The sequence below is a fragment of the Bubalus kerabau genome, chromosome 15 (genome assembly GCF_029407905.1).
Source record: "Bubalus kerabau isolate K-KA32 ecotype Philippines breed swamp buffalo chromosome 15, PCC_UOA_SB_1v2, whole genome shotgun sequence".
Classification (NCBI taxonomy): Eukaryota; Metazoa; Chordata; class Mammalia; order Artiodactyla; family Bovidae; genus Bubalus; species Bubalus kerabau.
The window spans coordinates 78,634,100-78,659,145 of record NC_073638.1 but is presented as its reverse complement, the minus strand read 5'-3'; the positions used below and the strand labels follow the sequence as shown (position 1 = coordinate 78,659,145).

Sequence of the window (25,046 nt, the reverse complement as noted above, 5' to 3'; positions counted from 1 at the left end):
CATGTTCAGAGGAGCCTGGTGGGCTACAGTCAGTCGAACTGCAAAGAGTCAGACATGACTGAGCAACTAAAGCATCACCACCAACAAAACCTGAGCACAGATTCTGTACTCTAACCAATGCCCTTTACAATTTCTGGGTACATAACACACAAACAAAAAATTAAATTTAAATATTCTAGGACCAATCTGAGAGATCACTCAGAACTGTTTAGTGTCCAATATTTCCAGTCTTTATTGCTCAGAGAAGGAATACCTGATAGTTTCTTTGTGGAAAACCACCATTTCCTATTCTGTAGTCTATGCCTTTTCTGTAATTATTCCTCTCTTTGCTACCCTCTCCCGCCCATTTCCGCCTTCTCTCTGCAAATTAAAGATTAGGCTCTTCTCCAACAACAAATCACCAATATACCTGTGAGCTTTTAGAAAGCAAAGTCAATGATGTCTAAGACGAATCATCAAAAAGAGAGGAAAATTCAGGGGCTCTGGATCCAGGTTGATAATTGTATTATAATATATAGGAAATGAACAAATGCCACAGAAAGCATCAGATTCAGAGATTTTTAAGATCCTGCTTTTTTGTAAAGAAAAACTACCCAACCACTGAAAGTCCAAGAGTTCTGAATAAATGGTTAGATCTTTGGACTATTTTAAATAATTTAAGCCATACACAATAATCAAGGGGAAACCTTCCCAGTGGAATTTCCTTTCTCTTGGGTGAAACTTTGTCAATTAAACTATGGCTGAGAAAGGGTTTGGAATCTGTTTCAGTTAGTTTGATGATGTTTCTATAAAACTTTTGTACCCAAGAATAAGGTAGTAAGAGAAGAAACTTGTATACGAATTGCTGATTCACTTCATTGTTCAGTATAAACCAGCACAACATTGCAAATCTTTTTCAAAGCCAATAAAACTTTTTATTGTAAAGCCAACAAAAAATTTTTTAAAAGGGAGCTTGATAGTAAGTCATAAAAACAATGTTTTTCCAGACTGGACTGCTGAGAATGAAAAAGAGAATAAATAGAGAAGAAAGAGGACTGGACACGGAGCCAAGACACCTGGGCACTAGCCCCAGTCCCAGAATTAACTACCTAAATTAAGCCATGTCGTCTCACCCCTCCACTTCTCACTCTCCCCTGTTTCTACTTCTATATAAATTGACAAAATTGGGCTAGACAAGCTCCACTGTACCTCCCAATTCTAACATTCATGGATTCAGGTCTAAGTCTCTTAGTTTCCTCGTGCTAAGCCTCCCCATCAATTAAATAGCACTAATAATAATGTAATATAGTGAGAATTTCCTCAGGAAAAAAATGCATCATTCATTCATCCATTTATTTAACAAATAGTATCTAGTCTTATTATGTGCTAAACACTCTTCTAGGTGCTGGAAATTTGCTAGTAACAAAGCAAAGTCTCTCAGTTCATCGAGGTTTTGTTATTCAATTGCTAAATGGTGTCCAACTCTGAGATCCCATGGATTGTACACCAGGCTCCTCTGTCCATTGAATTTTCCAGTCAAGAATACTGGGGTCGGTTGCCATTTCCTACTCCAGTGGATCTTCCTGATCCAAGGACTGAATCTTTGTCTCTTGCATTGGCAGACAGATTCTTTACCACTGAGACACCAGGAAAGCCCCCTTCATTGAGGTTATATCTTTCATATACATATCAGGGCATAATGAAAACACAGACAGATGATAAATAAATAAAACTTGATATGAAAATTAGATAGCAGCAGTCCTATCAAAACCATCCCCAAGAAAAGGAAATGCAAAAAGACAGAATGGTTGTCTAAGGAGGCCCTAACAAATAGCTGAGAAAAGAAGAGAAGTGAAAGGCAAAAGAGGAAAAAAAAAGATACCTATCTGAATGCAGAGTTCCAAGGGATAGCAAGGAGAGATAAGAAAGCCTTCTTCATTGATCAATGCAAAGAAATAGAGGAAAACAATAGAATGGGAAAGACTAAAGATCTCTTCAAGAAAATTAGAGATACCAAGGGAACATTTCATGCAAAGATCGGTACAATAAAGGGCAGAATGTTATGGACCTAACAGAAGCAGAAGATATTAAGAAGAGGTACCAAGAATACACAGAATAACTATACAGATAACCACCATGGCGTGATTACTCACCTAGAGCCAGATACCCTGAAGTGCAAAGTCAAGTGGGCCTTAGGAAGCATCACTAAGAACAAAGCTAGTGGAGGAGATAGAATTCTAGCTGAGCTATTTCAAGTCCTAAAAGATGATGCTGTGAAAGTGCTGCACTCATTATGCCAGCAAATTTGGAAAACAGCCATGGCCACAGAACTGGAAAAGGTCAGTTTTCATTCCAATCCCAAAGAAAGGCAATGCAAAGAATGTTCAAACTACCACACAGTTGCACTCATTTCATATGCTAGCAAAGTAATGTTCAAAATTCTCCAAGCTAGGCTTCAGTAGTACATGAACTGAGAACTTACAGATATTTGAGTTGGATTTAGAAAAGGCAGAGGAACCAGATATCAAAGTGCCAACATCCATTGGAACATAGAAAAAGCAAGGGAATTCCAGAAAAACATCTACTTCTGCTTCATTGACTACACTAAAGCCTTCGACTGTGTGGATCACAACAAACTGTGGAAAATTCTGAAAGAGATGGGGATACCAGGTCATCTCACCTGCCTTTTGAGAAACCTGTATGCAGGTGGCAAAACAACAGTTAAGACTGGACATTGAACAACAGACTGGTTCCAAATTGGGAAAGGAGTACATCAAGGCTGTATATTTTCACCCTGCTTATTTAACTTATATGCAGAGCACATCATTCGAAATGCCAGCCTGGATGAAGCACAAGCTAGAAGCAAGATTGCTGGGAGAAATATCAATAACCTCAGATATGCGGATGACACCACTTTTATGGGAGAAAGTAAAGAGGAACTAAAGAGCCTCTTCGTGAAGGTGAAAGAGGAGACTGGAAAAGCTGGGTTAAAATTCAACATTCAAAAAACTAAGATCATAGCATCTGATCCCATCACTTCATGGCAAATAGATGGGGAAACAATGGAAACAGTGACAGACTTTATTTGGGGGGGGCTCCAAAATCACTGTGGTCTGGGATTGCAGCCATGAAATTAAAAGACATGTGTTCCTTTTTATAGGCAGAAAAGCTATAACAAACCTAGATAGCATATTAAAAATCAGAGACATTATTTTGCCAGCAAAGATCCATTTAGTTAAAGCTATGATTTTTCCAGTAGTTATGTATGGATGTAAGAGTTGAACCATAAAGAAGGCTGAGCACCAAAGATTTGATGCTTTTGAACTGTGGTATTGGAAAAGACTTCTGATAGTCCCTTGGACAGCAAAGAGACCCAACCAGTCAATCCTAAAGGAAATCAATCCTGAATATTCATTGGAAAGACTGATGCTGAAACTCAAGCTCCAATACTTTGACTACGTGATGCGAAGAACCAACCCATTGGAAAAGACTCTGATGCTGGGAAGATTGAAGGCAGGAGGAGAAGGGGACGACAGAGGGTGAGATGGTTGGATGGTATCACCGGCTCAATGGACATGAGTTTGAGCACACTCCAGGAGTTGGTGATGGACAGGGAAGCCTGGAGCGTTGCAGTCCATGGGGTCGCAAAGAGTCAGACACGACTGAGCAACTGAACAGCAATAACAAAGTCCTATCAAGAAAAATAAAACAGGTTGATGATAGGAAACCTAGTGGTTATTATTATATTACTATAAGTAGTAAGGAAAGGTTATCTCTTGCCAAGATCTCTGTCAGCTATCTCGAGAAGAAGAGTGGGAAATATAGGAGTGGGAAAACAAGGAAACCTGTTAGGAGAACATCACAGTAACCTGGCCAAAGATGCTTGTGTTTCGGGCCAGGACAGTAGCAGTAAATGTTTTAGGAAGTTTTTGGATTCTGCACATATTTTGAAGGTACAACTCATAAGATATGCCAGTGTTTTGATTTAGAAAAGCAAAGAAGTAGAGCAATCTCAGATACCTCTAAGGGTTTAGACTAGAGCAAGCAGAGTGAAATAAGTCAGACAGAAAATGATAAATACCACGTGCTCTCACATATATGTGGAATCTCAAACAAAACAAACAAAACCAAGCTCACAGATATAGAGAACAGATTGGCAGTTGCCTGAGGCTGAGGGTGAGGAGGAGGCAAAAATGGATGGAGGGGGTCAAAAGGTACAAACTCCCAGGCGTCACCACACACCTATCAGGGTAGTGGGCCAAGGAGCAATTTTGCCCTGATTCAGAAAAATAGGTACAAGTTTGCAGCAAAGTAAGCTCTGAAGTGTGTAGACTTGTGTATACAACGTGGTAGTCACCAGCCACATGTAGCTATTAAAATTCTAGTTCACTACAATTAAATAAAATTTAAAATTCAATTCTCCCATCATTAAAGTCATATTTAAGATGCTGATTAGCCACATGGCTAGGCGCTACCATGCATGAGCACAGGTTTAGAACATTTCCATCATCGCTGAGCCTTCTCAGAGAACATGGATCTAGACCACAGCTGCTTCAGAAAAAACAAAATATTTTCCAAGAACATAAGCTCCATGCAGGCAAGACCTTCTCCCTCCTGTGTTTCGTTATACACCTCCAGCACTTAGACCAATGTCTGGCACATAGTACGTGGTCTTTAAGTCTTGTTGAATAAATTCTTAAATGAATCTAAAAGCCCTGAAAAAAGTGGCTATTAAGTAAATTGTGCTACAATTAGACTTTGTGATATTACCAACCCATCATAAATAACTTTTATGAAAAAATTTTAATTGCTTGGGAAATTGATGTGTAACTGAGTGTCTGAGAATATGGGCTAAACCTTGTATCCATTCTCTTCTTCCTCTTTGAGACTAGAAAAGAATGCTACTTTTAGCTAAAGCAGTTCCACACAGAATAAAAGATTATAGTTTCCAGGCTCCCTGGCAATTAAGGATCACCATGTGATTAACATCAGTGGAATAAGATGAAAGCAAAATCTCTGTGTGGACTTTTGGGAAGTCTCCCAAAAGAGAAAATTATCTTTTAATTCTGTGGCTGCAGTCACCATCCACAGTGACTCTGGAGCCCAAGAAAATAAAATCCATCACTGCCAGGGTCAGTCTCTAGTCAGGGAACTAGCTCTTGCATGCCACAGTGAAGACCTGGTGCAGCCGAATAAGTAAATAAAAATACCTTTTAAAAGCAAGAAATTACTATCATATTAGACAGGACCAACAGAAGGCATCACCAGCACAGCATGAGTTCTACTGAACAGCACACGTGTGGAGTCTCAGCAGTCCCTTGAGGTCACAGGCTGAAGCTACCTGCTGAAGTAATACATTCAGAATAAATACTCAGTCTCAATTTCTGATAATATTGTTGGACCGCCACAATCAAGCTGGATTTTCTCCCTCTGTAGTTCTATCTCATAAGTTGCCCTTACTTTCTATTATATGTAGTCAAACCTATACCAAAAACAACACAAATAATAAATGCGGAAAATGTAGTACTTGCAAAGTGGTTTGCAGCATGCTATCAAATTTTCTTTTTTTTTTTATTTTATTTTTTAACTTTACAATATTGTATTGGTTTTGCCATATATCAACATGAATCTGCCACAGGTATACACGTGTTCCCCTTCCTGAACCCTCCTCCCTCCTCCCTCCCTGTACCATCCCTCTGGGTCATCCTAGTGCACCAGCCCCAAGCAAATTTTCTTTAATAAATTTTTTTTATTTATTGTCTTTAAAATATTTTTTAATGCTGAGACAGCATCAACAATTGAGAACTAATTATATGATCAGTGACACTAAGTGGTACAATTAGACTGTTGCTTCTGTGAATTGAGTAGGCATCTGTAAAACTTCACAACGCTCTCTGTCTCTTCAAACAATGAAAACAATGCTCTCCTTTGCTTCTTGTGCTTTTCCAGTGAGACAAGAACAAAGTGAGTAATTAATTCTCAATAGACCCACCAAGTCTCAGCCCTCAATAGGTGAGGTAGTCTCTGAGAATCATGGCAACACGTTTGGAGTAGATACCATCTGCCCACGCGGTATTCACTGATGATGTATTCTGTAGCTCCCAGTGAGGACACTAAAGCTGCACGTGAGTGAGAAGCTCCTCTCACAGCCTGCACCCTACATTCCTAGCCAGGCATCAAGGGAAAGGGGGCTGCGCTAAGTTTTGCTCTGGATCAGATGCTTTCAGATACACATTAAATGAAGTGCACTCACATAAAAGATGAATGGGGAAGCCGCGTGACAGTCAACATCCACCTAACAAATATTTATTGAGCGTCTGCCACGTGCAGTTACTGTGCTAGGCGCCTAAAGCAATTAAGCAACAGAGGATGCTTACCCCAAAGAAGCTGCAACACAAGAATCAGAATAAAGGACAGAGTATGGAGTAGAAACATACGTGAACATTACTTGCCTCTCGTTCATTCTTCAAGTTAGAACTAATAAGAAATTTCTACATTCTATATTTATTTACTGTGGATAAAGCTTTGTTTAAATGTTTGAGTTGACCTGTCCCTATTGATAGCTAGAATTTATGACATTTTGATTTTTTTCAATTTATTGATGGTAAACATTGTGAGAGGAGATTAAAGGGCTATCTTTTGTGTCAACATGTCACAGGAACTGAAATTTCTCCAGGGGCTTTTCTGATACTTCTGCTCAAATGATCTATGGTTCAGTTCAGTTCAGTTGCTCAGCCGTGTCCGACTCTTTGCGACCCCATGAATCGCAGCACGCCAGGCCTCCCTGTCCATCACCAACTCCCAGAGTTCACTCAAACTCACGTCCATCAAGTTGGTGACGCCATCCAGCCATCTCATCCTCTGCTGTCCCTTTCTCCTCCTGCTCCCAATCCCTCCCAGCATCAGGGTCTTTTCCAATGAGTCAACTCTTCACATGAGGTGGCCAAAATATTGGAGTTTCAGCTTCAGCATCAGTCCTTCCAATGAACACCCAGGACTGATCTCCTTTAGGATGGACTGGTTGGATCTCCTTGCAGTCCAAGGGACTCTCAAGAGTCTTCTCCAACACCACAGTTCAAAAGTATCTATTCTTCAGTGCTCAGCTTTCTTCACAGTCTAACTCTCACACCCATACATGACCACAGGAAAAACCATAGCCTTGACTAGATGGACCTTTGTTGGCAAAGTAATGTCTCTGCTTTTGAATATGCTATCTAGGTTGGTCATAACTTTCCTTCCAAGGAGTAAGCGTCTTTTAATTTCATGGCTGCAGTCACCATCTGCAGTGATTTTGGAGCCCAAAAAATAAAGTCTGACACTGTTTCCACTGTTTCCCCATCTATTTCCCATGAAGTGATGGGACCAGATGCCATGATCTTAGTTTTCTAAATGTTGAGCTTTAAGCCAACTTTTTCACTCTCCTCTTTCACTTTCATCAAGAGGCTTTTTAGTTCCTCTTCACTTTCTGCCATAAGGGTGGTGTCATCTGCATATCTGAGGTTATTGATATTTCTCCCAGCAATCTTGATTCCAGCTTGTGCTTCTTCCAGCCCAGAGCTTCTCATGATGTACTGTGCATATAAGTTAAATAATCAGGGTGACAATATACAGCCTTGACATACTCCTTTTCCTATTTGGAACCAGTCTGTTGTTCCATGTCCAGTTCTAACTGTTGCTTCCTGACCTGCATATAGGTTTCTCAAGAGGCAGGTCAGGTGGTCTGGTAATGATCTGTGGTACAAGATGCTAAAACAACCAGAAGAACAGAAAAATCCCTGCATGCAATTTTCAAAGACACGCTTATCCATGTTGGGCTTCCCAGGTGGCTCAGCAGGTAAAGAATCCACCTGCCAATGCGGAAGATGCAGGAGTCAAGGTTTCAATCCCTGGGTTGGGAAGGTCCCGTGGAAGAGGAAATGGCAACCCACTCCAATATGCTTGCCTGGAAAATCCCATGGACAGAAGAGCCTGGCAGGCTACAATCCATGGGGTCACAAGGAGTTGGACACAATTGAGTAACTTAGCAGACATCCATGTCAGAAGAGTAGATCAGATTTTCACTCTCCTCCCCAAATATCCCATGATAATTCTTCTACTTGGTGTCCATATTTAACTAAGTGTTGGTTGTCATCACTAGGGAGGTTGAACCAAGAGGGGACAATGAAGAAGGAAGGGGTGGGAAAAAATGAAGGAAAGAAAGAAGGGAGGCAAGGAGTAATGAAGAAGAGAAAAAAGGAAGGGGATCATAAAATAAGTGATTTATCCCCTAAAACACTTGCTAAAATATTCTCCTTTGCATTTGCACTTAGTTTGAGCCTTAATATTTTATAATCTTGTGATGTTGTTGGATATCATGAAGCCAATATGACCTCTGCCCTTTGATCATTACACTGGATTAGTGGGGAATCTTTGCTTACTTGCAACCCCATGGACTGGAATTCTCCAGGCCAGAATACTGGAGTGGGTAGCTGTTCCCTTCTCCAGGGGATCTTCCCAACCCAGGGATTGAACCCATGTCTCCCACATTGCAGGGGGATTCTTTATCAGCTGAGCCATCAGGGAAGCTCTTGCTTACTTAGGGAGAATCATAGTAGCAGTAATATTAAGTCCTTACATTTGTTTCTGCCATTTGTGTATGTCCCACTAAAATCAAAATCCTGTATGCGAGACAGCAAAAGAGACACAGATGTACAGAACAGTCTTTTGGGCTCTGTGGGAGAGGGAGAGGGTGGGATGATTTGGGAGAATGGCATTGAAACATGTATAATATCATATAAGAAATGAATCATCAGTCCAGGTTCAATGCAGGATAGAGGATGCTTGGGGCTGGTGCACGGGGTGACCCAGAGGAATGGTACGAGGAGGGAGGTGGGAGGGGGGTTCAGGATGGGGAACACATGTACACCCGTGGCAGATTCATATTGATGTATGGCAAAACCAATACAATATTGTAAAGTAAAAAATAATAATAATAAATAAATGATAAATGGTTAAAAATAAAATAAAATAAAAATCCATATCAAGAAAAGATAATAATGAGGCACACTTTTATAAATCACTTTCCCATTTTCGCTCCATCCCTGAGTTCTCCTTTTTGCCCCACAACCTCCTCATGGCAACTTTCACCTCTGCATTTCTGAGTGTGTAGATGATGGGGTTCAGCATGGGGGTGACCACCGTGTAGAACACGGCCACCAGCTTGTCCTCAGTGAAGGTGGAGGGAGGCCGCATGTAGAGGAAGATGGCAGGTCCAAAGAACAAGATGACCACCATGACGTGAGAGGCACAGGTGGAGAGGGCTTTGCGTCTCCCCTCTGCTGAATGGTTCCTCAAGTTGACCAGGATGACAACGTATGAGGACACCAAGAGGAGAAAGGAGCACAGAGCAATTAAGCCACTGTTGGCCAACACAACGACCCCCTCCACGAAGGTGTCAGTGCAGGCAAGCTTGAATAATGGCTGGAGGTCACAGAAGTAGTGATCAATCACATTGGCACCGCAGAAGGGCAATTGGATGGTGATGAGAATCTGAATTATGGAGTGAAGAAAGCCCCCAAACCAGGAACCAGCTACTAGTATGTGACACAGCTGACGGTTCATAATGCTCATGTAATGAAGAGGTTTGCAGATGGCGACATAGCGGTCATAAGCCATCACCACGAGCAAGAGGATCTCAGCGACCCCCAAGAAGTGAAAGAAGAATATCTGAGCCAGACAACCCTCCAGGGAGATGGTTTTAATCTTGGAAAGTAAGTCTGTGATGAATTTAGGGACAACAGTGGAGGAGTAACTGATCTCCACCAGCGACAGGTGACTAAGGAAGAAGTACATGGGGGAACGCAGGCTCTTACTGACTCTAACCGTCAGAACAATGAGGCCATTGCCCACCACTGTGGCCAAGTACACGGGCAGAAACACCGCAAAGCACGCTCTCTGCACCTCTGGATCCTGGAAAAGACCGCTGAAAATTAACTCAGTTACATTATTTGTACTCGCCATGGAATCCACTCGAAGAAGATGGATTTAAGAGAAGAGACCTGTGATAAAACAAACAGTCATAACACCCAGTCCTTCATGCTTACTTAGCACTTGCCTGTTGATGGAACTCTCACACATATCAGACTGGTTCATTTATTTGATCACTAATATAGTAAATGTTTGTCCAGTAGCCCAGTTTATGCAAGACGTGATTCAATATACCTCACAAAAACTATAATCTCCATATCCTAAGTGAGAAAACTGAGGCTCAGAGAGGTGGAAAATTAACCAAGCCTTCCAGCAAGAAATGGATTCAGATCAAGAACCAAATTATTTTATTATAATATGTTATTTCAAGGAAACCACACTGAAAAAAATAGTTACTATCTCCAACATTTGAGAATGGGATAATTGTTAGTCATTAATATGTTAATTAATATATAATATATATTATATATAATTTTAATCCCTCCATCCATGGGATTTTCCAGGCAAGAATACTGAAGTGGGGTTGCCATTTCCTTCTCCAGGGCATTTCCCCACCCAGGGATTGAAACCAGGTCTCCCACATTGTAGGCAGACACTTTACTGTCTGAGCCACCAGGGAAGTCCATATATATAACAGCATTTATATATATATTAATTAACATATATATTAATGACTAACAATTATCCCATTCTCATCATACCTTTGTGTTAGAAATTCTCAAGTGAACTGCTCCTGAATCTCTTGTTTTCTCCTTTTATTCCCCAAAAATGCCAATCCCATTGATAATCCTCCCTTTCTAAAGAATGCCTTTTACATTTTCTTTGTATAAGTTAGAGGAGTTTCTGAATTATTTCAGATCTATGGGTTCACTCAATCCCACAGCTTCATGAATTTTTACCAACATTTTTGAGATTTTTGACACTTGAGACCAAGGTAAAACTCTAGGAGCTGTTGAGAATATAACTCACTATCAAAGACAGTTTAAACCTGTGGCGGATTCATTTTGATATTTGGCAAATCTAATACAGTTATGTAAAGTTTAAAAATAAAATAAAATTAAAAAAATAAAAATAAAAAAAAAATAAATAAATAAATAAATATAACACATGGAGATTCACCAGTTTGCTGTTTTCTGTCTTTCCCTGCCATTGAGAAACATTTTTTGCCAGCGGGTGGTAAGGATTTATTTTAATTCAATTCTTTGACCAAATATTTTATTAAGGACCTCCCATGTGCCTCAGAGATCCAGGACGTATGAAAGAAGAAAGATGGCTCTCACTCTTAGGAAGCTTGCAACTTCATGCATTTAAATGGCACATTTATTAATGAGGCAGAGAAAACGTCAAGACTTCCTCTGCTTTTGAAACTACTTTGAAATATCTCATTCCTCTTATTTTTTCCTTCTGTCTCATGTGCATCCATAGTGAATGCATAGATTAATGCATAGATTTATCACCTCCTTTCTCCCCAGTTTTTCTCTTGATGAGAATTTGAAGACATATACAAGGTCAAAATATGCTAAGAGAATCCTCAATAAGTTACTTGGCTAAAACTGGAGAAGAAATGGGGCATTGAAAGGTAAAAAAAAGGTGGGGGGAGCACCAAGAAAACACAACTGAGCAGGAGAGATGAAGCAAGATGGAGTTCCCTTAGTCAAGCCTGGGGCTCTGTGATGACATAGCAGGATGGGATGGGGGAGGAGGGGAGGGGATATATGTATAACTATGGCTGATTCGTGTTGTCGTATGGCAGAAACCAACACAACATTGTAAAGCAATTTCCCTCCAAATAAAAAAAATATTTTAAAAAAAATGATGGGGCTCCTTTACTGATTCAGGGAAATAGAAAGAAGGAAGGTATTAAAAACAACCCAAAGAAGCTGTGAAATAGTTTGGTTCCTTAAGGAGACTAAAGCACGTGGCTACCGGATGCTCACCATTTTCATTGCCAAGCTGCAGCATCAGATACTATTGCCCTTTATTCAGCTTCTGCTGTGTGCTGGACTGTGGTAAACATGTTATAATCTTCTCCTCATCTAAATTTTCCTACCACTTTGAGGTAGTGAATGGAAAGGTGAGGAAACCGTGACTCAGAGAGTTTAAGTTACTCACCCAAAGAAACACAGTTTATGAGGGTCAAGTCAAGGCTGAAACCCAGGTCAATCTGGAAGAGGGAGGAAAAGCCTCCTTCACCATGGGCAACGGATGAACCTAAGCGGGGAGAGCTAACGAGGAAAGAGCATAATACACGAATGACGCTTTTCTAGTGAAGATAAAAGTACTATAGTACCCTCCCTCTTGTGGTGCAAAGAAAAACATAGCCTTAGCTATTGGTTCAGTCTCTGATGCCACAATATTCTTACAGGAGTACCTGATCCTTAGGTGAAGAAATATGTCTATATACCTTAGAATCCAGAGTAGACATCAGAGTCTGGTGTGAGCTCTGAAACAGGACAAGGTCGTCAAAAGGGGCATGTATTCAACAAAGTTGGAGGAACAGATAGAAAGGCAATATTAACGCCTCAGGGGGAGTTCCTGGAGCCTCTTATTCATGGGCAACGGACAAAAAATTGTAAAATAAGTGACATCAATCATCTTACTTGCCCCCAGGAATAAAGAAAGCCAACCTTTAAGAGAGAAAAGCAACACTCAGGTTTTGTACAAAGTGACACATTCCCAGGTGCCTTCTATGTCTGTTTAACCTATTGCAAGCTACCACTATCTCATGGCTGGATTACTACCATATGCCCCTAACTGCTTTTGCTGCTTCCACCCCTCTTGAAAGATCAGTCAGATTGTGTCTCACATATACATCCTCAAAAAAGGAAAAACAACATCCCTACCAAAGTCTTTCCTGGCTCCCACAAGGGAAAAAAAAAGCTACAGAGTCCCTCCCGCAGTCTTTTATGTGGTTCCCTCTCTTTCCCTGGGCACTGACCCCATCACTCTTCCATTTCCTCAGTGTTTTTCAACCACAGGATGTAGGACACAGTACGGAGTGTCTAGACTCATTCTAGGGTCCTGACCGACATGTAATGCCATGGCACAGCATAGAACTGTCAGTAAACTACAGCTAAAAGCGATCAACTTCTTGTTGTAAGGTTTGACTTGATATTTCCATTTTGATAGCTAGGATTTATGCCATTGTGATCTTTTGGTGGAGGGAATAGTTCCGGGTTCATGGATCACTGGATAGAAGGAAAGAAAATACAGTAAGGACGCCTGGTTGAGCGTTTCACTCTCCTCCCAGATGGGTCTAGAGAAGGGGTCGTAAGACCAAGTACTGCAGCCGGCAGCCAGTTCTCAGCTCTGTCACCACATATCACGTGTCCTTGGAAACAGCTTTTCTCATTCTCTTAGAATGGGGTAACAATTCCTATGTGATATATTTGTTGCATGAATTAGACATGAGATAAAATATATAAAGCACTTAAGAGGGTTGCCTGGCAAATAGGAAGGTCTCAATTAATAGGAGCTATTATTAGCTCAGACTTCCTGGTATTTATTTAGATTTCTCTCTGGTTTCTCTTTTCCCCTGGCCCAAGAGAAAGACAGTCTGTAACTAATTATCTCTTCTTTCCTCTGTCACTTCTCCAAATAAAACCCTTACTGTGGAATTAAGGATTACAAAATAATCCATAGGTTGCATGTAAAAACCTAGATAGGTAAATGATGGTCTAGACCCTAACTAGTTAGAATTTTCTCCTCTAACTTTGAGGCTTTCCAGGTGGCTCAGGGGTAAAGAATCTGCCTGCCAATGCAGGAGACACCAGAGGCCTGGGTTCGATCCCTGTATCAGGAAGATCCCTAGAAGGAACCTGTAACCCACTGCAGTATTCGTGCCGGGATAATCCCATGGACAGAGGAGCCTGGCTGGCCACAGCCATCGGGTCACAAAGAGTCAGACACGGCTGAACACACACACAAGAATGAGCATAGAGTCCCAATGAGCGAAATTTAATAAGGACACGATAATAAAGTGATAGGCTGAAGACTTATTGCTATGAGCTCAAATCACATCATGAGAGCCTCCTTCCCACTTTGGACCTCCAAGTGGTATTTCATGGAATCCCATGATGTGAAAGCCAAAAAAAAAAAAAACCTTTAGGAAACATCCTGTCCAGTCCTCTCCTTTTTATAGAAGGAGAACCCAAGATCCAGAGAGGAAGAGTGACTCACCCCAGATCACACAGGGATTCGGAGCCTCTCGCATTCTGTCAACCTGTGAAAACCTCCAGGCACGCCATTACCTACCTGGTATGGTTAATGTTCAATATTAGAGCCAGGAGTTGAACATGAAGGGTTTTCTCCTTGGGCACAGGAAATATTTCTCCTTTCGTTGCAAGAACTCTTCACTCAAACAGAAGTCCTGGGCTGAGGAGAGAAGGCTCTCTTCACAGCAAAACCCTTCCACTGGGCTTCTTTCTCTGCACTGAAGGCCCCTAGTGAGTTAATCCACTTCATCTCAGCCAAGGCGCCAGGTGAGACTGAAGAAATTTTACAGCTGAAAGGAAATCTGTAGACTGTTAACTCAACCTTCTCAATTTACCCATGGAGCAACTGAGGCCCAGAGAGTTTAACTGACTTCTCAAAGTCAGATAGCTATTTTTTGGTCAAGTTGCTGAGGCACTGTTTCTGAAATACTGGGATTGTCTCTAGCGATTTTGGTTTTGTGATCGTTGTTGCCAATTAACAGTGTCAATTCTGCTACCATATGACAAAACCCTACAGCCCTGTGATCTTTTAGAAAATGAACAGCCTGTGGTGATGTGAATAAATCACAAAGGGAAAGATTTGGGAAATTGGTCCCTTAGCCAATCTTTAGATCAACTATTTAGAAACAGAAAAATAGCTACCAAAAACAGCTAACCAGTAAGCTTTAGGTCCTGCTGCTGGTTGGTTTAGGAAACCTACTCGCTCTCTAGAAAACCAAAGACAGTTTTTCAATATGGAGATGCTTGAACTATTTAAAATAAATTGAGCCACATGCTGTGATCGAGCGACCAAATTTCCCCATGGCTTTTTGTCTCTAGCATGAAACTTTTCCAAGAAACGGAGTTAAGAAAAAGTTCAAAATGTGTGTCAATTAATTTAGAGAACTTCGAGAAGTTCACAAACATCCAGTAATTATGCTCTGAGAGAAAGAAACTAAAAATATGACATCAGGAGAGTTTTTGCCCCAACTTTCTGAGCTACCATGGGAGTATGAGTCTGCAGGGAGAAAAGAGGACTGGCCCAGGGGAAGGGACTACAAACTGGATCACTTTAAGCCAGTTCCTTCATCTCTATGGGTTGCAGTTCTACAGACATAAAATGACAGAATTGGACTAGACTTCTTTCATGTCCCTTCTCACTCTAAAAACCTGTGCTTCAAGGTCACTTAGACTTAAATACCACACAAGCAATGATGATGATCATGATCACAATAATAATAATTGCCATTTATTGAGTACCTACCATGTACCAGGCACTATACCAGACATTTTGTGACCATTATCTCTTATAGTCACAGCAGTCCTATAGGGCAAATTTTCTCTCTCTCTCTCTCTTTTTTTTTTTTTTAATGTACAGATTGACACTTCTTTTTTAAAAACTTTTATTGGAATATAGTTGATTTACATTGCTGTGTTAGTTTCGACAGCAAAGTAAATGAGTTGCACATATATATGTAGCCACTCATTTTAGGGTTGTTTCTTCGATTCTTTTCCCATCTAGCCTATGGGAATATTGAGTAGAGTTCCCTATGCTATAAAAAAGGTTCTTATCAGTTACCTATTTTATATAAAGTAGTGTGTATATGGGGCTTCTCTGGTAGTTCAGCTGGTAAAGAATCTGCCTACAATGCAGGAGATCCTGGTTCAATTCCTGGGTAGGAAAGATCCCCAGAGAAGGGATAGGCTACCCACTCCAGTATTCTTGGGCTTCCCTGGTGGCTCAGATGGTAAAGAATCCACCTGCAATGTGGAAGACCTGGGTTCAATCCCTGGGTTGGGAAGATCCCCTTGAGGAGGACATGGCAACCCACTCCAGTATTCTTGCCTGGAGAATCCCCATGGACAGAGGAGCCTGGTGGGCTACAGTCCATGGGGTCACAAAGAGTCGGATACAACTGAAGCAACTAGATAGATAGATAGATAGATAGATATACCATTATATATAATCTCATCATAATCACAAACCAAAAATCTATAATAGGCATACACTTAAAAAGAGAATGTAATTCAAACATACCACTATAGTCATCAAATCTTAAGAGAAGAGCACAAAAGAAAGAAAAAAGAATGAAAAATAACTATAAAAACAACCACAAGACAATTAACAAAATGGTAATAAGTACATAACTATCAATAATTACTTTAATATAAATGGACTGAATGTTTCAATCTAAAGGTATAAAGTGGCTAAGTAAATAGAAAAAGCAAGATTAATATACAGGCTGCTGATAGGCGATTCCCTTCAGATCTAAAGACACACAGACTGAAAGTGAGGGAATGGAAAAAAATATTCTATGAAAATAGAAATCAAAAGAAAATGTGTATAGCAATGCTTATATCAGACAAAATATGCTTTAAAGACATATTTTTATGTGAGACAATTAAAATAAGATTCAAAAAAGGAAAATACACAATGAGAAGAGGTCAATCCAAGAAATTATGAAATTATAAATATGTATGCACCCGACAGAGGAGCACCTAAATACATAAAACAAATGTTAACAGACAAAAAGGAAGTGGAAGCTTGTTCTCAACCTCCCTCACCTGCCTCCTTCTTCTCCTCACCTCTCCCCTCTGGCAACCATCGGTTTGTTCTCTGTACCTATGACTCTGCTTCTGTTTTGCTATGCTTGTTCACCTGTTTTGTTTATTATTTTGTTCCATAATAGAGGGGGGTCTGTTTGAGGGTTTGTGCTTTTCCCACATGCCTTCTCTTCTCCTCATCCAAGCTTATATCTTCAGTTTCCTGCCCTGTAAGACTGGGTAAGTTACAAATAACAGAAATTTTAAAGATCTGAAGGCTGGAAAGTCCAAGATGAAGGCACCAAAGGATTCAGTGTCTGGTAAAATCCAAATTATATAAAAAGGACTTCTACAGATCAATAAAAAAGATAACTAACCTAAAAATGAAAAAAAAAGTAGGGGCCTTTTACAAAACTATCAAAATGGCATGAAAGTCAAGAAACAGCGTTCAATCTTAAAATATTCTAAATCAAAACAATAAAAGACACAGATTTTAAAATAAAGTTACTCCTTGGAGTTCAAGGATAGACAATGGGATAGGTTAGCGAATAAGCACGCAGATTTAAGTTATTCATAATGCTCCACACTTGGACTACATTACAGCTTACAGGTATTTACTTATTAAAATAATACTGAACAGGTTGTGCATGGAAGCCTCAAAACAAGAATCCTGATTCCATCCATTCAGTTCATCTGAGGCCCTAAACACAAAACAAGAAGCCATGCAATGTCTATAAAGTGCTTATAATAATGCAGAACACATAGTAAGTGTTTAACCAGTGGAATCCATTATAGTTAAATTAAAGGATGGGCATCCATGGCGATCCACATCCAGGGACCATAAAAAGTAGTCATCTCCCAAGAGGATTCCCACATTGACCAATGCAGTGGGGAAAGTTTTGTGTATCTTTCATCAGAATTTTCAACAGGGAAAGCAGCTTGGAAGGCTCAAGGGAGCTCATTACTCAGGATAGTGACAGCATGGCACCCAGGGGTATCAAGGGGCTTTTCTTTCTCCTTCTCAAGCCATAGCATTTGGATTTGAAAGAGCCTTAACCCGGGACTCGATCAAATTTACACTGAGGTGACAAGCAACTCTGGATCTCGGCGAGAAAGTACGTTAACTTTCAAATGTTCTCAGTCACATATTTCTATTCTACATTTATCCTCTGTCCTTCCTGCTTACTGAAAACCTGCCAAGATCTTAACAATGTAAAAACTTAGCTTTGCTCTAGGCATCAAAACAAATGACCTTGCTTTGTGACCAAGGCAGCAATTCTAAGGAATAAATGGGGGCCTATTTTTCAGGAGACACCAAGTAATCTCAAAGATGATGGTTTTAATAAACAGAAGATACCTAAAGGGGTCAAAAATGCATCTACACCAGACTTTTGGAAAGCCACCTCTTTCAGGACAAGTGTGATAATAGATTTTCTCAGGGAATGAGCATCCAGTCAGGCAGTGGAATTTAGCATTTGGAGAAGCCTACAGTCTCATCCTGAAACTCCAGTCCTTTGGCCACCTCATGCGAAGAGTTGACTCATTGGAAAAGACTCTGATGCTGGGAGGGATTGGGGGCAGGAGGAGAAGGGGACGACAGAGGATGAGATGGCTGGATGGCATCACCGACTCGATGGACCTGAGTTTGAGTGAACTCCGGGAGATGGTGATGGACAGGGAAGCCGGCGTGCTGCGATTTATGGGGTCACAAAGAATCGGATGCGACTGAGCGACTGAACTGAACTGAACTGAACATCTCATCAGTTAGATTTCGCCTCGATCCACGTTCAGCTAGTAATTGAAAGCTTCTGGCATATGTGGAAAAACCCACACCTCGTTGCAGCAGCACATGGCAGGTGACGGTGTGGGGAGGGAAGACGGGTAAAAGGATCTTGCTGAGTCCCAGACTCTGGCAGGATAGTGGGGGAGCTTGAATATGCTTCTCCATGATCAGAATCCTTTTCTAAGACTGTGCCTGTCCTACAGCCAAAACAACTGTTTAGTTATAAGCCGGTGGGTCTACCGAGGGCACAAATACCAGTACTCCACTAACTTATCACACAGTACTGGTGTCCACTTGGTTAATTACATTTTATTTAAATTAATTAAAGTGGCAGTTCTCTCCCAGAGACCCTAGAAGAATAAAGAAGACCTCAAAAGTGAAAGTCACCCAGTCGTGTCTGACTCTTGGAGACCCCATGGACTGTATAATGGGAAATGGCAACCCACCCCAGTGTTCTTGCCTGGAGAATCCCAGGGATGGCGGAGCCTGGTGGGCTGCCATCTATGGGGTCGCACAGAGTCAGACATGACTGAAGCAACTTAGCAGCAGCAGCAAACTATTATTTAGTTCTACATACTTCAGAGTGTTACAACTAAATTATACATGGACTATATATCACCCCCTGAGTTCTCTAGGTAAGAATACTGGGGTGGGTAGCCTTTCCCTTCTCCAGGGGATCTTCCCAACCCAGGGATCAAACCCAGGTCTCTTGCATTGCAGGCAGATTCTTTACCAGCTGAGCCACCAGGGAAGCCCAAGAATACTGGGGTGGGTAGCCTATCCCTTCTCCAGCAGATTTCCTGACCCAGGAATCAAACTGGGGTCTTCTGCATTGCAGGTGGATTCTTTACCAAGCTGGCTACCAGGGAAGCCCAAGAAGCTCTCAAACATGACCATAATATCTAATTTAATTGTAGTGACATTGTGGAGTATGTAGAACTAGTCCCACTATTCGCATAAGAAATAAAACCGAGTAAGGAAAACCAAGTTTATCCACAGTCATAGCTGGTCATTGGTAGAACGAAGATTGAACTGTTATAAAATATTGTCTTAGCCTGTGCTACATTATATCACTTAAATGTAAAATTTCCATTGGCCTTTAAAAAATATGAACCTTCCTATTAAGAAGACCTCAAACCTATATTCACTTTCATTCATTGGAGAAGGAAATGGCAACCCACCCCAGTGTTCTTGCCTGGAGAATCCCAGGGATGGCGGAGCCTGGTGGGCTGCCATCTATGGGGTCGCACAGAGTCAGACAAGACTGAAGTGACTTAGCAGCAGCAGCAAACCTATTATTTAGTTCTACATACTTCAGAGTGTTACAACAACTAAATTAGATATTATGGTCACACACTGAGACCAGAGCATAATCCTCAGTACAGCACTGTGGAAAAGAAACAGAATACAAGCCACATTGTCATTTTAAATACTTTTGTAACCACATAATAAAAGCAAAAGAAACAGATAGAATTTATTTTTGTAATTTGATAGAGAGAGTGCCTGAAGAACTATGAACAAAGGTTTGTGACATTGTACAGGAGGAAGTGATCAAGGCCATCCCAAAGAAAAAGAAATGCAAAAACACAAAACGGTTGTCTGAGGGGGGCTTACAAATAGCTGAGAAAAGAAAAGAAGTGAAAGACAAGGGAGAAAAGGAAAGCTATACCCATCTGAATGCAGAGTTCCAAAGAATAGCAAGGAGAGAAAAGAAAGCCTTCTTTAGTGATCAATGCAAAGAAATAGAGGAAACCAATAGAATGGGAAAGACTAGAGATCTCTTCAAGAAAATTAGAGATGCCAAGGGACCATTTCATGCAAAGATGGGCTCAATAACATACAGAAATGGTATAGACCTAACTGAAGCAGAAGATATTAAGAAAAAGTGGCAAGAATACACAGAAGAACTATACAAAAAAGACCTTAATGACCCAGATAACCATGGTGGTGTCACTCACCTAGATCCAGACAACCTGAAGTGCAAAGTCAAGTGGGCCTTAGGAAGCATCAATAGAATCACAAAGCTATTGGAGGTGATGGGATTCCAGCTGAGCTATTTCAGGTCCTCAGAGATGATGCTTTTAAAGTGCTGCACTCAATATGCCAGCAAATTTGGAAAACTCAGCAGTGGCCACAGGACTGGAAAAGGTTAAGTTTTCATTTCAATCCCAAAGAAAGTCAATGACAAAGGATGTTTAAACTACCACATAATTGCACTCATCACACAATGCTAGCAAAGTAATACTCAAAATTCTCTAAGTAAGGCTTCAACAGTACATGAACTGAGAACTTCCAGATGTTTAAGCTGGATTTAGAAAAGTCAGAGGAACCAGAAATCAAATTACCAACATCTGCTGGATCATAGAAAAAGCAAGAGAGTTTCAGAAGAAATTCTACTTCTGGTTTATTGACTATGCCAAAGACTTTGACTGTGTGGATCACAAGAAACTGTGGAAAATTCTTAAAGAGATGGGACTACCAGGCCATCTCACCTGCCTCCTGAGAAACCTGTACACAGGTGAAGAAACAACAGCTAGAACCGGACATGGAACAACAGACTGGTTCCATATAGGAAAAGGAATACGTCGAGGCTGCATATTGTCACCCTGCTTATTTAACTTATATGCAAAACACATCATGCAAAATACTGGACTGGAAGAAGCATAAACTGGAATCAAGATTGCTGGGAGAAATATCAATAACCTCAGATACACAGATGACACCAAGCTTATGGCAGAAATTGAAGAACTAAAGAGCCTCTTGATAAAAGTGAAAGAAGAGAGTGAAAAAGCTGGCTTAAAACTCAACATTCAAAAAACTGAGATCATTGCATCCGGTCCCATCCCTTCATGGCAAATAGATGGGGAAACAGTGGAAACAGTGGCAGACTTCATTTTCTTGGGCTTTAAAATCACTGCAAATGGTGACTGCACCCATGAAATTAAAAGATGCTTACTCCTTGGAAGAAAAGCTATGACCAACCTAGACAGCATATTAAAACGCAGAGACATTACTTTGTGGATAAAGGTCCATCTAGTCAAAGCTATGGTTTTTCCAGTAGTCATGTATGGATGTGAGAGTTGGGCCATGAAGAAAGCTGAGCGCCAAAGAACTGATGCTTTTTAACTGTGGTGTTGGAGAAGACTCTTGAGAGTCCCTTGGACTGCAAGGAGATCCAACCAGTCCATCCTAAAGGAAATAGGTCTGGAATATTCATTGGAAGGACTAATGCTAAAACTGAAACTCCAATACTTTGGCCACCTGATGTGAAGAACTGACTCACTGGAAAAGACTCTGATGCTGGGAAAGATTGAAGGCAGGAGGAGAAGGGGATGACAGAGGATGAGATGGTTGGATGGCATCACCGACTCAATGGAGATGAGTTTGAGTAAGCTCTGGGAGTTGGTGATGGACAGGGAAGCCTGGCATGCTGCAGTCCATGGGGTTGCAAAGAGTCGGACATGACTGAGTGACAGAACTATACTGAACTGATTTTTGTAATATTAAAATCTTGTTTAACTCAATTATACAAATTTTTATGATGTCAAACATTTTATATCACTTTACTTCTAAAAATTAAATTTAAATAAAATTGAAAGTTCAGTTTTTAAATCACACTGTCCATATGGCAGGTATTCAGTTACTCATAGTGAGTGACCCTATTCCACACAGCAGGCAAAGTAGGCGCTCAACTCATTACTATAAGGAGAGGGGGGAAGAAAACGTGGCTGCAGCAGACCAGATACCGGGAAACTACTGGGAATATTATTAGATGTGATTAAGGCCTCATGCTTACTTTTTTTAATGCCTTAATTTCAGAGACATGGATACTGAAGTTGAAATGATGTGATGACAGATTTCCACTAAAATAATTTGGGACAAAAAAGTAAGGAAAAAGAGAGACCCATGAAGCAAATGTGATAAAAATTACTTTACCACAGAATTATTGTGCTAAAAATGGTAAAATCATTTTTTAATCTGAGTAATGAGATGGTTAGATAGCATCACTGACTCAGTGGACATGAGACTGAGCAAAGCTCTGAGAGATACTGAAGAACAGGGAAGCCTGGGGTGCTGCAAGTTCATGGGGTTACAAAGAGTCAGACAGGACCTAGTGACTAAACAACAAGTCTATGAGCACTTATTATCTCTATTCTGTGTATATTTGAAAAGTTTCATAACAAAATGTAAGTGCTGGAAATCAAGTTGGAAAATCAAAAGGCATAATTCAGTGAGCACTTCCAATATGCAGGACTACGTTTGGTACTTGAAACAATTCTCTGAAGTAGTCAGTAGCTTTCTATTTGAAAAATGAAGTTTAAAAAAGCTTAAATGACTTGCCAAACTAATAAACCAACACAAAAATAAATACACATTGTCCCCACCTTTATTCATCTTTGGTCCAAAGGGACACAGAAACAGTAAAAGAAAGAAATCATATTCAATGACAGTGATTCTTTGTATTGGAGACATAACCCTAAATTTCATGATATAACATTAACTGGAGGAGACCCTGCTGTTCTCTAGAGGGATTGACCTTCTAGAGTCAATCCTTTGACCAAAGAAATTAGGTCTCAGTGAAGACAAATAACTTACCCAGATCTCACAGTGGCTCATTGCCAGAGGCACTCCTAAACCTAATTGAAAACTGGTACCTCCCCAAATCCTGTAACAATTAATGTCAAGTGGAATCTGAAGATTTCAGTATCTTGCAAATGGTATTTCCATTTTGTGAAGCCTCTATGCACTTTCTCCAACTTCTAAACAGATGAGAAGAGACAAAAAGTGAAGTCCCAGAATAATATAATAATCTAATGTGATAAAAACCCAGCATTCAAAAAACAGAGATGATGGCATCTGGTCCCATCCCTTCCTGGCAAATAGATGGGAAAACAATGGAAACAGTGACAGACTTCATTTTCTTGGGCTCCAAAATCACTGCAGATGGTGGTTGCAGCCATGAAATTAAAAGATGCTTGCTCCTTGGAAGAAAAGATATGACCAACCTAGACAGCGTATTATAAAGCAGAGACATTACTTTGCTGACAAAGGTCCATCTAGTCAAAGCTATGGTTTTCCCAGTAGTCATGTTTGGATGTGAGAGTTGGACCATAAAGAAAGCTGAGAGCCAAACAATTGATGCTTTTGAACTGTGGTGTTAGAGAAGACTCTTGAGAGTCCCTTGGACTGCAAGGAGATCCAACCAGATCATCCTAAAGGAAATCAGTCCTGAATATTCATTGGAAGGACTGATGCTAAAACTGAAATTCCAATACTTTGGCCACCTGATGTGATGAACTGACTCATTAGAAAAGACCTTGATGCTGGAAAAGATTGAAGACAGGAGGAGAGGGGGACGACAGAGGATGAGATGGTTGGATGGCATCACCAACTCAATGGAAATGAGTTTGAGCAAGCTCTGGGAATTGGTGGTGGACAGGGAAGCCTGGTGTGCTGCAGTCCATGGGGTCGCAAAGAGTCAGACATGACTAAGCAACTGAACTGAACTGAATGTGATAAAGACAATCAGGTTGAAAGTAATTTTAGAGGCCAAAGAGCTACACAGAAGGCTCATTACATCTCAGGTCTGGCTCAAAGTTGTACATTTGAAGACACGTATCAATACTTATAATCACAAATGTGTGTGTATATTTACATAGATTCCATATTTCCCTTATGGCTCAGCTGGTAAAAAATCCACCTGCAATGCAGGAGACTTGGGTTCAATCCCTGGGCTGGGAAGATCCCCTGGAGAAGAAAAAGGCTACCCACTCCAGTATTCTGGCCTAGAGAATTCCATGGACTATATAGTCCATGGGGTTGCAAAGAGTCACATACATTTCACTTTACTTCACATTCCACATATCAACTGGAACATAGGGAAAAAGCATCCTGGAATAGGAGAGAGGATTTTATCACTTGGAAACTTGATTTAAAAAGAAGATATAATTTAAATTATCAAGCAACTATGATTCAGACAACTGACAAGTGGAGAACCTAGAGTCCATGCCTGCTGCTGCTGCTGCTGCTGCTGCTGCTAAGTCACTTCAGGTGTGTCCAACTCTCTGCGACCCCATAGACGGCAGCCCACCAGGCTCCCCCGTCCCTGGGATTCTCCAGGCAAGAACACTGAAGTGGGTTGCCATTTCCTTCTCCAATGTATGAAAGTGAAAAGTAAAAGGGAAGTCACTCAGTCATGTCCAACTCTTCGTGACCCCATGAACTGCAGCCTACCAGGCTCCTCTGTCCATGGGATTCTCCAGGCAAGAGTACTGGAGTAGGGTGCCATTGCCTTCTCCAGACTCCATGCCTAAATATATTTAAAACCCATCAGTTTTTCTTTTTTCTCCTCTTGCTCCCTCTGTCCTACCCTTCAGTTCAATTCAGTTCAGTCACTCCGTCGTGTCCAACTCTTTGCCACCCCATGAATCACAGCACACCAGGACTCCCTGTCCATCATCAACTCCCGGAGTTTACCCAAACTCACATCCACTGAGTTGGTGATGCCATCCAGCCACCCTTAGTCTCACGTAATTTTAAGAAACAGAGTATAATGAAACCAAAACCTTTAAGGGAGGAAC

At 40.8% G+C, this 25,046-nt stretch overlaps 2 protein-coding genes across 8 annotated transcripts in view; both read right to left on the bottom strand.

Annotated features, from left to right (window-relative positions):
• Positions 1-25,046, bottom strand: part of LOC129627674 (olfactory receptor 4B1-like) — a 72,301-nt gene that overhangs the window by 30,039 nt on the left and 17,216 nt on the right. For 4 of the 7 annotated variants that reach the window (XM_055547132.1, XM_055547134.1, XM_055547133.1 and 1 more), the window contains exon 3: positions 14,200-14,449. The exons of 2 other annotated variants lie outside the window; for them this stretch is intronic. The gene's annotated coding sequence lies outside the window, so the exon portion shown is untranslated. Of the gene's footprint in view, positions 1-5,189; positions 5,324-14,199; positions 14,450-25,046 lie in introns of all 7 variants that reach the window. One more of the 7 variants, XM_055547137.1, reaches the window with a different exon arrangement.
• On the bottom strand, positions 9,028-9,978 carry LOC129627677 (olfactory receptor 4B1). Its single transcript, XM_055547146.1, has one exon. It carries the CDS (start codon positions 9,976-9,978, stop codon positions 9,028-9,030), a length of 951 nt encoding a protein of 316 aa, XP_055403121.1.